The sequence below is a fragment of the Lepisosteus oculatus genome, chromosome 15, assembly GCF_040954835.1.
Source record: "Lepisosteus oculatus isolate fLepOcu1 chromosome 15, fLepOcu1.hap2, whole genome shotgun sequence".
Lineage (NCBI taxonomy): Eukaryota > Metazoa > Chordata > Actinopteri > Semionotiformes > Lepisosteidae > Lepisosteus > Lepisosteus oculatus.
In genome coordinates, this window is record NC_090710.1 from 22,514,496 (window position 1) to 22,530,189 (window position 15,694).

Genomic DNA, 15,694 nt, shown 5'->3' on the forward strand with positions numbered 1-15,694 from the left:
GTAAGGGCTATAATATCTTGTTTGATGTAATCTGAATATAGTAAATATCCTTCACAAAGTGCTCTCACAGATTTTCCTCTATTTGTAGAATAACATGAAACAATCTTAGGCCGAGTATTTTGCGTGGAAACTCAATTGTACATAAAGGGCAAATGTGTGTGCAGGGCAACTTAGCTGTTCTGAGCTGATCGTCACATACAGTATTAATTCCATGGATCAGTGGTCCTCACTCTGGAAGCCTCAGAGATAGCCCGGGGGCTAGCCAGAAGAGACTGAAAAGACTTCAAGTAGTGCACAAAATTAACAATTCCACCAAGTAATTATAATAGTATTTGTACTTTTCAGTGAAAATATTACACAAATTTATTGCAAAACTGTTGCCCTGTAGCACTGTTTTTACTAATTTTGCTAGTGCTATTTTCATTACTATATACAGTGAGCTACTGTATATACAGTATATCACACTATATTCAGTACAGTGAGCTTGCCTTTATCTCGGTTAATTATTTATTGAAAACAATACTTTTTTAAAAATGAAATCCACATTTAGAAATATTATTCATATTGGTATCTCCGGTCAAGATAATGTAAAAGAATTGGTTGTTTTGGCATCGATGAAAGGAAAAGAAAAAGAGATCAATTTGTTTTCTGAAACTGTGCCCAAATCTTTTGTGACTGTCATACCAGGGTCCTAGTCCTAAAAGAAGACAGAAGCAACACACTGCTGATTGCTGAGTGTTTATTTGACACTGGGGGATAAAAATCCATAGACTTAAAGTTTTGTTTTAAAAAAGATTGACTTATTTTCTTTACAAATAGTGTCTTATTTATCCTGAAAAAAATATTATTTATGAAATAAATAACATTTTATTAACCAACAATTTAATGTTTTCAGCTTTACTAATATAAGGAAAAAGTAAAGGTTTATTCCATGCTGAAAAGAGAAGAAAGAAAACACAGCATTTCGGCTGTGGAGCCTTCTTCGGGTATTTCTTTCCTTCTCTTTTCAAAATGGAATAAACCTTAACTTTTTCCTTTGCAGCCTACGCATGCTGATGCTGCTACCTACTTGAACTACTTTTGCAAATATAAAATGCATTACTTCATATTTTGGCAAATTTACTTTTTACAATATAATGATCTTGACATACTGTATATTGATAGACAAAAGAAAAGCAGCACTCAGGTTTAATAAAATATTTTAAATTGATATCAAGCCAATAAAAATGGGATTGACAATGTGCCAGTTTTGTACAGGAACTGATTTCTACTTTATTTAATAAAGTTTATAATACATTAAATACATATCTCTGTTATTATTTTTGTCCTTTACTTACAGAGTAATATGTTTATAGAACCAAGAACTTTGTCTTTAAAAATACAACATCAATATGATAATTATTTATTACACAAGTTTAATTGTTTGGGTGGTGTGGAAACTACTGTCAGTAAAACAGTTCCTTTAGACAGAAATAATTTGCTGAACAAATGTGTGCAGTGTATCACATTATATAATCAGACAACACTGTCAAAGCAATTTCCATGTGTAAGAAGAGTTGGTTCAAGATTTCTGAAGCATTTGGAATTATTTGAAATTTGATGGAGAATATCTAATAAGCTTGTGTGAAAAATGTTAATTAAAAAAAATAAGAATGATTAATTTAGCCTAACAAAGAGGAACCAGATTACATCAAAACTTCCCCATCAATCACAATGTTCTAAGCCCAGTACTTTCCATTGGATAAAAATGTAAAACCCCTGGTACACGGTGACCTGGATATATTGTTAAAACTGTAAATCTGTCACAACCTCCTGACTCTTGTTTGGGAATTTTTTAGTTTGTATCTTGGTGGCAGAATACCGGCATTGGCAGGTTAGAGGACAATGTTTTTCAGTTACATTTTTTCTGACTCCTTTAATCATTCTTCTGAATCTTATTCACAAAAAAGAAAGCTGTCATCTAGAGACTCACTTTGAATTTGTGAATAGATCATAAAGTTACAGTTTTCATTTAATCTGGGCCTAGGGTACTTGAAAGTCAGAAACTAAAGTTATTTTTAGTATAGTGCCAATTGTAAATTGAAATTAATACACAATGTGAAGATTTATCCTACTTACATAAAATAACCTTTGCTTGTACCAAATAACCAAAGTTGGTTATGTCACCTCAACCCACCAATTTGGAAAAGAGTAAAGGGAAATTTGAAGATGCTGGTAAAAATAAAACATTGGGTTGAATCATCTATGCATCCAAGTTTTTTAATGAGCTAGTCAGGAGTACCGTGATGGGCTACTGACAAAGTTGCATCTATCTGAAAAGAATGGTCAAACAATTGGTCTGTGGAAAATATGGCTTTTGTTAAAATCCCATGGAGGTCGTAAAGAAACAGGTTACAAGACATGACAAGGACTTTCTTGTTCATGAAAAGAGGACTGGTGGAATAAAAGACATTGAGAAAAGAGCAAACGGAATCCAAAGGATTGCAGAACCAGCAGAAACACCGCAGCAGATTGGAATTTCATTATCAAATTGGTGGATCACATCATCGTCAGGCACAGAAGTGGAATGGAGGACCAGCACTTGTTTGTTGTAATCTCAGAAAAATATAGTGAAAACAGTTTTTTTCTATGGGGCATTTCATTTAAAAGAAAAAGAAATGCAGTGTTTGTGGTTTGATTATCGTAGTTTAGCTTGAGTCCAGTCTTTGACAACAGGAAGGGGGAGTAATGGAAGATGAATGTTGCAGGAGTGATGGTGCAGATGAAATCATCCAGAGCCTGGGTGTGAGAGAGCTATAAAAAACGGATATACATGAGGATAATGATTGTATAGGTGGAAAAAATGTGGCGGTAGACCTCTGTTTTCAGTGAGAAGAGAAACCCCCAAAAATCTAACCTTGCAACAAAGATACTTTGGACTGAGAAGTGGGTTGCAAAACATACAACAAGAGAAAATGTGACAACAAGCTGGATATTGAGTGTGAAACATAATCATCAGAGCAGCAGATATGAAGATCTTTTGCAACACTGGCAATGGTGGCAGCAAATCAGGTTGGAAGAGAATTAGGTAATGAACATTTTAGAGACTCTTAATTATGGTATATATTGCTCTTGTGAAACATCGGGAATGATTATGATCAAATCTTGTGTCACCATCTTTCCTGAAGTTTCATATTGTTCAGAACTACAGTTCTCCAAGTGCAGAATTTAGTTTCTGAACATACAAGTGCTAAAGTATGTTTCTTGATACATTGTATGGTGTGGTTGTGATGATTGTAGTCCCTCCCCCTTAAGGGCGCTCCTGCTCTTTCACTTCGGACTTGATTTTGTGCATCTGTCCCCTGTTCCAGCCTCCTTCCAGCCCACCTTAAAAGCCAGACGCTCACTCTGTTCCAGGCTCTGCATTGGTTACCTTACCAAGTGAGTCCAGGATCTGGGCGTCTGTTCCCGTTCCCCTTTTTTCCCCCTGACCCTCCACCGGATCCCGCTCCGGTTTTTAATCCTGTTTGTCCTCATCTCCGATGGACTGCCTGGCTTTGGACTTTTTTCCTTTCTTGTGGATTTCCCATTGGACTCTGTTTTGGATTGTTTGCCCCGGACTCACCCCCCTGAACACCTGCGCACCATGGACACGCCCCCTGTTTTCATTCCTGACCCCATGCTTTTTCCCCCATGTTTTCCTCACTCATCCTTGGTTTTTGTCATTTGCATAGAGTCCGGAAAGAACACTTTCGTTACAGAGATGTGTCTATAAAATAAAACTAAGTGAACTCACCTGCAGTTTTTATGTTACAATGTGAGCAGATTGTCAATGGTAAATAACCAAAGAAATGCTACTGTACATAAAGAAATGTGCTTATGGTCTTCAGACCTCTGAGGGGATAGCAATAATCAATCATAAGTCACATGCAAATTATTATAGCACTGGGTTCACCATGTTAAAGCCCAGAGAACATTAAATTGAGCAAACAATTTCCATTGTGGGAAAATTCAAGATGAATGGTGAGGAACGATGACTGAGCATGCATTTATTATGTTGGTACTGTATAGTGGTTTGTAGTTTATGTTCTTTAAACCTGGGTTTTAATTATGTTATTCCACAATAAACATAGAAAAGTGGTAAAAGTGACAGGTTTAATTGCAAACTACGCTTCTAAAAAATATCAATCACAAGTTAGAATCACAATCATACTGTATAATGTACATGCATTATATTTTTACTGCAACCTCATTTACTTGTTTTGTGGGAATAAATAAATGAATAAATAATTACCTGATGATGTTTTTATTACGTCTGTAGTGTTTCGTAAACCCATAAAATCAAACTGGTAAAGTCTCCAGGATTTTTGATCTGCAGCTTCCACTGAGTTTTTTCTCCACTTGTAAACCATTTCATCGCTTGGGTATCCATCTGTAGTCCCCAAAAAAACAGGAATGATCCACATCACATACTGTAACTGATTGAAAGATCACATTCCTTTTATGACCTTGTGTTTACAAAAATAAATTATAGGTTTGATTGAATGATACTTTGACTTAAACCTGCTGAGCAATATCCTAATCATTCCCTCTGATGATTCTACAACATTTCCTTGAGAAGGTCAGGCAAGAGAATGTGATAGTTTCTGTGAACTGTGACAGCCTCTAGCTGGCCTGCCTTGACAGATTCTTCATTTGGCAAATTTACAGTTGCAGGCTTGGGGCAAAATTTATCACAAGGATCCTGCAGTGTGGCAACAATGTGTTTGGCTGAATGGGAACATATGTTGGTTGGAAAGGCTTTTCACTGCCTGTCTTTACTACTATCCAGAGCACTTGTGCATCTCTGGAAAAGCAAACATTTGTTTCTTTTTCTTATAAAAGAAGCAATGGTGCCTAGTCTGTGGTCCAAGATCCAGTCCACTGACCCATTGTGGTGCTGTTTAGTCCATTGGGTTGTTTCCATGGCTTACAAGATATCATTGACGCCTGAGAGTGGTAGTATACTCCATTAGAGCCATGAACGTGCGCTGGCCCTATTTCAGGGTGTTTCTCTAGCTCTGTGAAGTTGGCCCCCTACAAACAGCATAAACAATGATACTCACTGCATTCATCAGTGCTGTATTTGTGCTGGTTTGTGCCATTGAAAGTAGCGCTTGTGCTGCTTACGTTTCCGAGAACAGTTAAGTTCTCCTATGATGTTGTAGGCAGGATGAGTGATGTCACGCCCCCGAAAAAACAAAATGCTGTATCTCAGAAATGAAAGCAGCACAAACACTTTTCAGCACTTTCAAGAGCATTAACAAATGCCGTGGGTTTCATTGTTTGTGCGGTTTGTAAGGGGGCCAACTTCACGGAGTTTGTTTCTCTGTCACACTTCTATTCTGCTACTCCATATACAATACTTTTCTGAGCTACTACTTGCTGAATATGGCTAGTATCTAAAGTCATTATACTGTAAATAACCATACCGGTGCATTTGTGTTTTAACAATACTGTATCCCTCTATTTTAATGATGCTGTTATGGCACCCCACCCCTGGGTATGCCACAGATGTCACACTCAGCATCACATTAATTGGTAGCTATTCTTCTCATTCATAGAATCACATATATAGGAGTACTGTACATCTAGCTCCCTTAGGATTCCAGATTAAAGAAAACATTAATATAATTTAAGCATCCATGATGAGAGAGTGTATTTAATGAGAAAGGCTACATGCAATTTCAAGGCAGGTTTAGGGTCTAACCTTTTTAGGATTAAAGATTATTATCCGTATTTAAAATGTTCTTTAATTCCTACCTGCAGAAAGCTATTACAGGTTTCTTTTGCTTTCATTAATTTGCTTTTTAAAGCTTTGCACAAGAACCTTCTAGGATGTCAGTTATTAATGTTCCCCAAGGAACCAAAATGGGATATAACTTGAATATAATTTGCACTATTGTGTAAAGTCTGGGGACCAAATTTATTTTGAAAGCGTTTGGGACAGACATACAATTTACTTCATTTACATATCTATTTCAATATGCATCTTATTAGAAAATGAAATATCAAATTGATCAATTCCCAAGAAAAATTTAAAATACTATAAAACAATATATTTTGTTATGGAGATCTTTTCTGTGTACATCAGATACCTCAATTATGAATACATTAATTTAACAATACGTAAAAACATAGTAAATTAAAAATATCTTCAGATTTTTTCACCACTGAAACTGAACAAATTGCAGTAGGATTGACCCTACCATTTACAGTATGTTCTTTACACCACATACTGTAGTATAAGCAGGTCTTTAATCCTTTTAATTAGCCTTCTCTTGGTATTCATCTGAAAGAACAGCCATCTGAATTTAAGCCAGACACAAAAATCCATATTCCTGTCCTTTGCAATTGAAATTAGGATAAATTACAAACTTAGAAGAATGGTGTTTTGAATCCAAAAATCAGATAACAGACAATGAACAGAAACTAAGAAGGTGTATTATAGATAAGTATACTGTATACCTGCTATGACATCTTTTGAAATACACAGGATTCCCTTGGAGCCATTTCTTTTTAATGTAACAATAAATTTCGGAAACATTGAAGTTGTGAGAGTGCTTTAAAGGCCACTATGAATCAATTGGACACTACAAAAATCAATCTAAGCACACAGATTCAAAGTTTACAACTTTGAATTACATATGCCATTATATTAATACAGCAACAAATACAGTATGCACAATAAACCAAAAGGAGAAAAATATATTTTAACCAATCTGTTATGATTTCTCACTCAGGAAACACAAAGATACTAGTCATAGGTTATGTTATGCTGACTATTGCACTATTATTGTCGACTAAATTGTCAACAATTTAAATCAGCTTTATATAATTACTTCAATATCCACACACTCTAATACAAGTAAACATTTTATGAAATGTGTTTGGGACAATAATTTACTTTGCAAGGATTATAAACAAATGATTTTACACTCGTCCAAATTCACATGCTAGCCAGGTCATTCTATGGAAAGTTAGAAAAACTCCTGGGTAGTTGGAACAAAAGCTGGTTTACTGCAGCTATGTCTAATCTTCTTCAGCAGGCTTGTTGTGAACGTTTGTACTGTCAGTCCTGGAAATTAAGCATTGAGTACCATTGAACAAGGAGTTCTTTCCTGTCACATATATAGGAGTACATCTAGCTCCCTTAGGTTTCCAGATTAAAGAAAACATTAATATAATTTAAGCATCCAGTACATGCCAGTCCTTCGCAGGGCACACCCATACACAGACTTGTACACACTCACACCAGGCCAGTTGTATCCAGAACCCAATTAACCTATTAATACTGTACTTCTTGAGACTGAGGGAGGAAACCCAGACAAACAAACTCAACACAGATAGAACCTTAGGTTTGGAACTGAACCCAAGGCCCCAGTGCTGTGAGGCAGCAATTCTAGCCACGGAGCTGCTGTGCCACCCCCAGAAGGTGACTAGATTGACCTAATTTCTGAAGTCCTTGTTTGTGTTAAATGTCAGAACATGCCGTTTATCAGAGAATCCCCATTTCAGCCACATTCTTAAGGCTTTGGTAGAGGAGGTAAAGTGAAGAAGCTTCCACAGCTGAAATGTTGTCTCTTCTTTTCCTTTCTGCATGGAATAAACCTTCATCTGTTCCTTTGCAGCCTACGCAGCTACCTACAGTACTTGAACTTCTTCAACAAAAAGATGATTAAAATGTTTGTGAACACCTAATTCTAAGTATAATAATCACAACCTTGCTGATACAATACCATCTAATGTACTCTGAAATAATCCTGACTAGTTTATAGCTACTGTATAAATTACCACAGAATTTTGCAACCACATGCTTCCCCCTTAATTTTTTTTCAGATACCAAGCATTTGCTTCTCTGTTAGGGGTAGACAATGCAATCATTTTATTCCAGAAGTAACAGTGCACAGTGGGCTCGGAAGGTTTAACAAATTCTACTTCCGAAAATATATTTGGGATGAGGCAAGTGCAATAATTTCTGAAGAGGTAGCAGACTTGTAGGTGGCAAAGAAAATTGTACTATTAAGCTCCAAAACTTGTTATAGAGGCCAAAGCATTATTATATCACATTTTTATGTAAGTTAGATAATGTATGCAGAGGTTATTATTGTTTTTTTATGTCAGAGGGACATTAATGTTTTTGTGCTGGTTTTTAAATCATTGGTGAATAAAGGCTTGGTATGTTTACTGTTTGTTCTGAATGTTCTTTTAAATTGCATTATCTTTCCATCTTTATTCAGTATGATCTTATATATACTAAATATCTAGTATGACATTTCTGATTTTACCTACTTAAATTATATTCTATCAGGACTTTTATTGATAAAATTACACTTAAATGATTTTAAATCCAGAAATCAGGAGCTACTTTTTATGAAAGCTACCTTAAGATAAAAAAAGGTCTTAAAGAGCATTAAAAAAGTACTTTATCAAACATGCAGTATATGATTATCTTCAACATCCTCGGAAATTACTTTCAAAGTTTGTCGGATAAAAGAAATAAACAGAATTGCGTCTAAAAATTATAAATACATTTAGTCTTTTATTCTTAGTATAGTGTCACGTCAGAACTAAGACAATCTTGTTACACACAAGAAAGGCAAAAGGCTAAAGATGAGAGAATGTAGTGTAGTATGTATCATTTAAAAAATCTCTTTCAATAACTAGTGCAATCTACTTTTTTCTTTTAAATACTGTAATTCTCTTAATTTCCCCTTTCACTTTAGGTGATACTTTTCACACATTACCATTCTGAATACCACTTTTTGCCTTTTTTTATATTATTGTGATCCAGTACAAGAAACTGTGTACAATATTCACATGAGGTCACTCTGTACTGTACTATATAATTGTAAGTTGATGTCCACTGATTTAATTGACACAACAAAAATACCACCAAAACCACTGTTATAGTTATTGTACTGTACCTGGTCCAAATGCTTGTGTGTTGCTGAAATAGTATTAGCTATCACCTGGAATTTTGACAAGTTATTAATGGTATTGCATTCCAGATCATTTGTATGTGTTAGAAAGGCAGATTTAAGTCTGATCTGTATGGTACCTAAGAGGATGCTACTTGTTGTCTGTGCATAGACTAACGTTTTACCCACCTACAAGTTAAATAAAATTGGAGCTTTCATGTGGCACTGGGTTGCAAGAAGGAAATCTAGAAACATACAGTATTAGTAGCATAGTAGCAGAATATTGCAAAATTCAGCAGCTGCATCTATAAAGTAAGTTTGGAAGATTGGTTATAAATAAGAAGTTTGACTTCCTCAAAGGTTTGCCCTACAAACACACTGACCATGCGTTTTGCTTTGTGTACAACAAACAGCATATGAAACATAAAATATGATCATAGAGAAAATAGATTTTCTATTAGCGGTCAGATCTTCTAGGCCACAGTCTTTTTTCTTAAAATCCATATTGTCTACCTATAATAATATCCTCTTTTGCTCTTTATACTGATTTCATAACTTCTGAAAGTTAAGATACAGCATATTATTTAGCATAGGTCTGTGATTATGTGTCAATGTAATTCCCTTTTTCATGAGAAAAACGTAGATTTCCATTTGTCAAACATCATACCAGTTTTCATACCAGTTTTCAGTCAATCTTTCTCTGTGGCTTGTATATTAGACTTAATCCTTATCGTTGCTGCTTTACAGTATGTGATTTCACATTCATTTGTAGCTGAAAATTCTTGGCTTGGCCAGTGTTAGAAACGTCATGTATCGTTGTGATGTATCACTGTACTACAGATAGTGTGAGCATTCAAAAGTATTTATTGTATAGTGGGACTGAGGGCTGTAATTGAAGGTGGTAGGTGTAAACAATTTTTGAGACTCTCATATTGGACTGAGATACTGTATGTTGATATACAGTAAGATACTGCACATGCAATATTTATATTTTTCCCCATTAAATGTTTGAAGGCAAGGAGCATTTTGCGGAGATACTGTACATTATACATTTACAATGGTGTATCATGAGGCTCGGCAAATTAAACCCTGATCTCATATTCCAATTCCAAAATACAGTATGGTACTTTTATTTGAAGTTTACATGTTTCTCTCTGGCTTGTGTATTTTTTTTTATCCTGGATGCCCTGGTTCCCTTTCATCTTCCAAAGACATACTGCAGTGGCGAGGTTAACTTGTCTAAAATGTTTTGGCATGTGTGCCCAGCAGTGAACTATTAGTTTATGATTTACCTTAAATCGAATGTTTCTGTCAGTTCTGGGTTGCCACAGCTGTGACCAGGACTAGATGGCTTTATGATAAAAGATGGATTTTGATTTACTTCTGTTTACTTGTTTGTTGTATATGGAATATGAATATTAATCATTGTTCCAGCTGAAAAATTAATTTGACTAACAGAATTCAAGACAAATGCAAACTCACGGCGGTAAAATGAAGCTTGTTATGATTAGACCTACAGCATTATTTTATTTAATTGGGGTGGCACAGTCACAGTTCTGTACACCCAATTTAATTTTTTGTATAAAAATCATAAAAAGCGTTATACACAAATGAATTACATGGTACAGACAGCAAAGGGAAAAGTGGTTCCACAGAAAAGTCAAACAGGTAGGTAATTTAAAAATAAATTCCCTTACAAGCTAATTACAAGAAAGGGCCGCATAACCACAATTCAGTCAACCATGTGTATAATCAACCACACTGCCAAGGGGTTTTATTTTATTATTTAACAAAACATGACTCTCTGGATTTAAAACTAAACCTGTAAAACAGGAAAAGAAATGTCTACACCAGGGGATGAAGAAAAATTGTTCTTTCAATATGAAGGTACATGTAATATAGTGTCTCACCTACTGTAGGAATATGGTGCAAAACTTAATTTGTAGAGTAATACACAGTCGACATTCACACAGTTTACAGCATTAACAAATCCAATGAAATACTGTACGCATTCCACAGGGACACTTACTGTACAACAGTATTCAAGATCACAATGGTTAAGGGATCAGGCTTTGAAGTATTGTACAGTAGCTCAAAAAGTAAAGACACAATGTTGACCTCTGTAGTTCAGTAATCGTGAGGTCTAGCCTGGGGCATGTCACTAGCTGACAGTCAGTAGGATTTATCAAGTAGTGGTGCGTAACTGGCAGAGTCCTACTGAGGCTGTGTTTGGAATTGACCCAGGCTCAGTCACACTGAAACATATTCCTGCAGTCTGGTGCCTGGTGACCCCTCCAATTTCAGTCATCTCTGTAAGGCCCAGTAGACCTTGCCATGTGTTAAATTGAGTGGCTCCAGTAAGTGAGCATGTTACAGGCACAGGTTTCTCTGTCCTTATTCTCCCTTGTGAAAAAGGGAACTGATACAGTACAGTACATAACTTGGCATCACAAATGGTGTCATTTTCATTTCAGAATCTACATTTAAACTGTGACACACTTTCCCGTCTTTTTCCACGGCCTGGATTCTGGTGTTCAGCATGCATATCCTGATGGCTTGTGACATCCAGACCTGAAGTGCCTGACCCAAGATAGCAGACCCAGGAAACGTCAGCTAATGCAGACAGATAACTGTGATGATAGACCAAGAGCAGAGAAGTCCCAACTCTTAAGATTGCATATTGAAGATAAATATGATGAATTAATTGACCAGAAACACATTGGGTGGGGGTTAAAACAAATAATGTTTATTAAAAATACATTTGTAATAAATGTACTGTAATGTTTGGGCAATGAACGTTGTATTGATTAATTCGATATATTCATTGATTTTGTATATCACTGCCTGTGCCATTCTCTCTATATTATAGTCAGTTATTAGTCTCATTTATTCCTCAGAATTGCTCAAGCTGTCAGTTGTCAAGAGACAAACATAAGATAACCTTGAAAGATTGGAGCATGGTCAGCAACTCTGCCAGGCCTCATAGATAAGGTCTGGAAGAAAGTGGTTTTAAGCATAAACACACTGTATATAGGGCATGTTGCCCCTAACCAGGTTGCTATGGAAATAGAGACAGTTCACAAAGAGCACACAAGACTCAATCATGGAGTCCAGGGTTTACCATGGAGTTCTTCTTATTTAGCAGGAGGTTCCCATGATGAAAATAAGGGAAACTAGATGGAACTATTCTGGGATGTTACCAAGGTGGGGCGATGGAATGACAAGATGCCAGTTAATCTTAGTAATTAGGTTATGTCTTATAATACAAAACTTATCCGGTAAATATTTGTTACTTTTTAGGATAATGCAATTCTATCTCAAAACATTTACACTGTATATCTAAAACACCACTAAATGAAAGTCAAGTTGCTCTAAAATATTATGATCTCAAATATTTGTAAGATATTTTAAAGCAATTACCCAAAGTCAGGTCTTGACAATATAATGATTTTAATGCTGAATACTTGAAAAATTAAAAGGAACAAAATATAAACTGTCAGTATGCAAAAATACAACCTATTGTAATTTAAAAATTAGTAAAGACTCCCTTACTAGAATTATCATTGCAAAGTGCAAAAAATACTCTTATAAAAATACAATAATAGAGCTCCATTTCTTGTTTGCATCATAAAATTCTAAAATTTAAAATCAATAATTTTGAGCACGGATAACAGTTTTGCCGTATATATCTGGGCAATTGTTGGATCAATTGTCTTTCATAATGTGGACTACTTAGTAAAATACAAAACCTGCTAGAAGGTATATTTAACTGATTTATTTTATCAAAAACAGCAAACAAAAAAAAACAGATACATTGCAAAGAACAGAACTCATAGAATAGCAAGAACAGCTCATTGAATTTTTCAAAGTCAAATTAAAGCTGTTTTGTATTGTTTGGCAATTTGCAGGCTTTGGAATATAAACAAATTATCGTCCAGTCTCTGGGCAACAGCCAAACCAATTGGCTGGGCACCTACTTATGAATAATAAAAGTGCACACAGGGGTGTAGCTAATCTGTATTAAACGTGATTCAAATATATGTAATTAATTGTATCAAGCTTACTATAATTGCTTAATTTAAAGTTCTCATTCCCATTGACAGCTAATAAAAAAGATTAAATAAACTAAATAGGACTTAGAAGGAATATTTTTGTCTTTTCCATCAACCTTACCTATCCAGCCTCTATTGTCAAGAATGAATGTCTTTTTTATTATATAACATATATCATATCGCATCACTTTTAAGAAGCACCTACAGTACATACTGCAGGTCAGCGTCGTGACAGGATACACCCCGGATGGGATACAAGACAGGATACACCCCGGATGGGATACCAGTCCATCACAGGGGAAACCCAGACACAGATATGCACATGTTTATACTGGGTCCAATTTCACAGAGGTCAATTAGCCTACCAGAATGTCTTTGGAGTGTGGGAGGAAACCAGAGCACCCAGAAGAAACCCACGAGAACATGGGGAGATCATGCAAGCTGCACACAAACAGCAACCCAGGTCCAGAGCTGAACGCAGGGCCAAGGGCTGTGAGGCAGTAATAATAATAATAATAATAATAATAATAATAATAATAATAATAATAATTGCTTACACTTATATAGTGCTTTTCTGGACACTCCACTCAAAGCGCTTTACAGGTAATGGGGACTCCCCTCCACCACCACCAATGTGCAGCATCCACAGTAATACCAAACACTCCACCACCTTGAGACCAACAACATGTATTATTTTTTTAAATCGAGCATAGCTATATGATAAATTCATGACCATGTTTGGTGGGTTAAAATACAATAAAACCAATGAAGTGTGCCACATGAGATTCATAAAGGTATTGTAAATATTCCCAGCCATTTCTTCCATGTGTCTATTGAACAAGACCTGGTCATTGAATACCATTGAGTACATTAGTATAATATATTCAGGCTTGAAGTCAATCTTGTTCTAATTGAGTGTTAATCATTGACACTGTGTCTGTTTTTAAGATGACTCTGTGTTATACGTGCTTGGCTTTCCCTCTCCAGTTTGTGATTACTTACTATACTAAGAAATAAACTGTAGAACTGAACAGAAGTTGCTTGATATCAGTTTTGAGAATAACATTTAACTCACTGAAGTTACTAGTGAAATAAACAAACCACTTTTTTGGAATAGAGAGATAGGTTCCAATTCATTTTGCAGCATCCAGGTTTGTAGAGAAAGAGATCTACAGTATCTGTAAGTATTCTGTTTTGTTTAGAAGGCAGATTTATCTCTCTGTGTATTGTTACAGTATATACAGTAGGATGTACCTGTAAATACTTGGTGGAAGTGAGAGGTTTTTCTGGTTAGTCAAGACACATGCCTCTGGGAAGCTTTGTTTGTAAATAGTGTAAGAGGTACTGTATGCTGTATTTTTATGTTGTGTTTTAATGTGTGTATTGTCATTATTAATAAATAATTTAACCCAGAGTTCAAACCAGAGTGTCTGAATTATTTTCACCAAAACTGTGTCAGAGAACAAAGAACTCAGGTGCCTCGAATTCTATCAAACGCTTGGGTATGTTCTTGGAAAAATCTTTACAAGTAGGGGGTTGCAGTTATTTAATTATCTTATTCATTAATCTACTTGGCTATTTCTGGTATTCTCTCATTCTGTAACCCCTATGTGTAACAATACTAAGTTTGCCACTGAAATCTTGCAGTTTTGCAGGAGGTCTCCAGACAAGTGAGCAACACAGCTTTGTTGTTCAGACGCAGAAAGCAATTCTTGTTATTAAACACTTTCAGCTGTGAAAGTGCTGTAGTGATTGCTGGTGTCTTGCAAACCAAAGAGTTAGCCTAGATTTTAGCATACATGCTGTAGGATTAGGAAACATTGTTATCTACAGTCAGAAGTGAACTAGTCAACCTACAGTTTACTTTACATCTGAATTTAAAATGTCATAATCTTGAAATTAAACAAACAGGGAGTGGATAATCTTTCTGCTTTCACATTCCCGATGTCCTTTTTATTAAAAAAAATGTATTATGGTTTTACAGCAATGATCTTATCAATGAAGGGTTTTGCTTATATACTGTACAGCAATCCTCAGGAAATTACTGAATAATGTACTCAGATTTTATCAAGAATTCACAGAATTAGTATTCTTGCTTAGCATTTTCACAAGTTCTGTTTCACAGCATCACATTTCTCAAACCCTCATCTTAACTCAGCTATGTGATTTTGTTTTTAATTCATTGCAACATGCAGCATTAAAAGTGCTATCTGGCATGTAAGCCACACTGAAAAATTAAAGTTAAAGCATATTTCAAGTATTATTTGCATGTGTAGAATGACAGATTCGTCAATTATATGAAGGCTAGTTTAATAACTGAGATGAAGACGGCAATGATTGCTGTGATCACACCTAATAGAGTCCACCAGTACCTGGAACACTGCATTATAAACCTGCAAGGTCTCTAATGAAAAATACCTGAAATAATGAAATAATTAAACACCTAAAGAAAGCTTATCGGCTGAAATTTTGTATCTTTTCTATCTATTTTTCAGTGTGGGATTAACCTTTACTTGTTCCTTTGCAGCCAACGCACACTGACACAGCTCCACACAGGAATCATTAAAGCCTACAACTTATGAAAAAAAAAACGAAGGATTAGAAAGCTTGTCGCGGATAGAAAACACTATTGAGAAATTGCATAAAGTGCTTCTTGGGGACTTTTAGGGAGGAAATATGGAAACGACAGTGCTGAAAAGGACC

General features: G+C 35.5%; 1 protein-coding gene across 2 annotated transcripts in view; it reads right to left on the reverse strand.

Annotated features, from left to right (window-relative positions):
• The window catches only part of LOC107079478 (gamma-aminobutyric acid type A receptor subunit gamma3), a 195,326-nt gene that overhangs the window by 30,051 nt on the left and 149,581 nt on the right, over nucleotides 1-15,694 (reverse strand). For both annotated transcript variants that reach the window (XM_015364032.2, XM_015364033.2), the window contains exon 6: nucleotides 4,274-4,411. In XM_015364032.2, coding sequence (XP_015219518.2) covers nucleotides 4,274-4,411 — 138 coding nt within the window. The remainder of the gene's footprint in view (nucleotides 1-4,273; nucleotides 4,412-15,694) is intronic.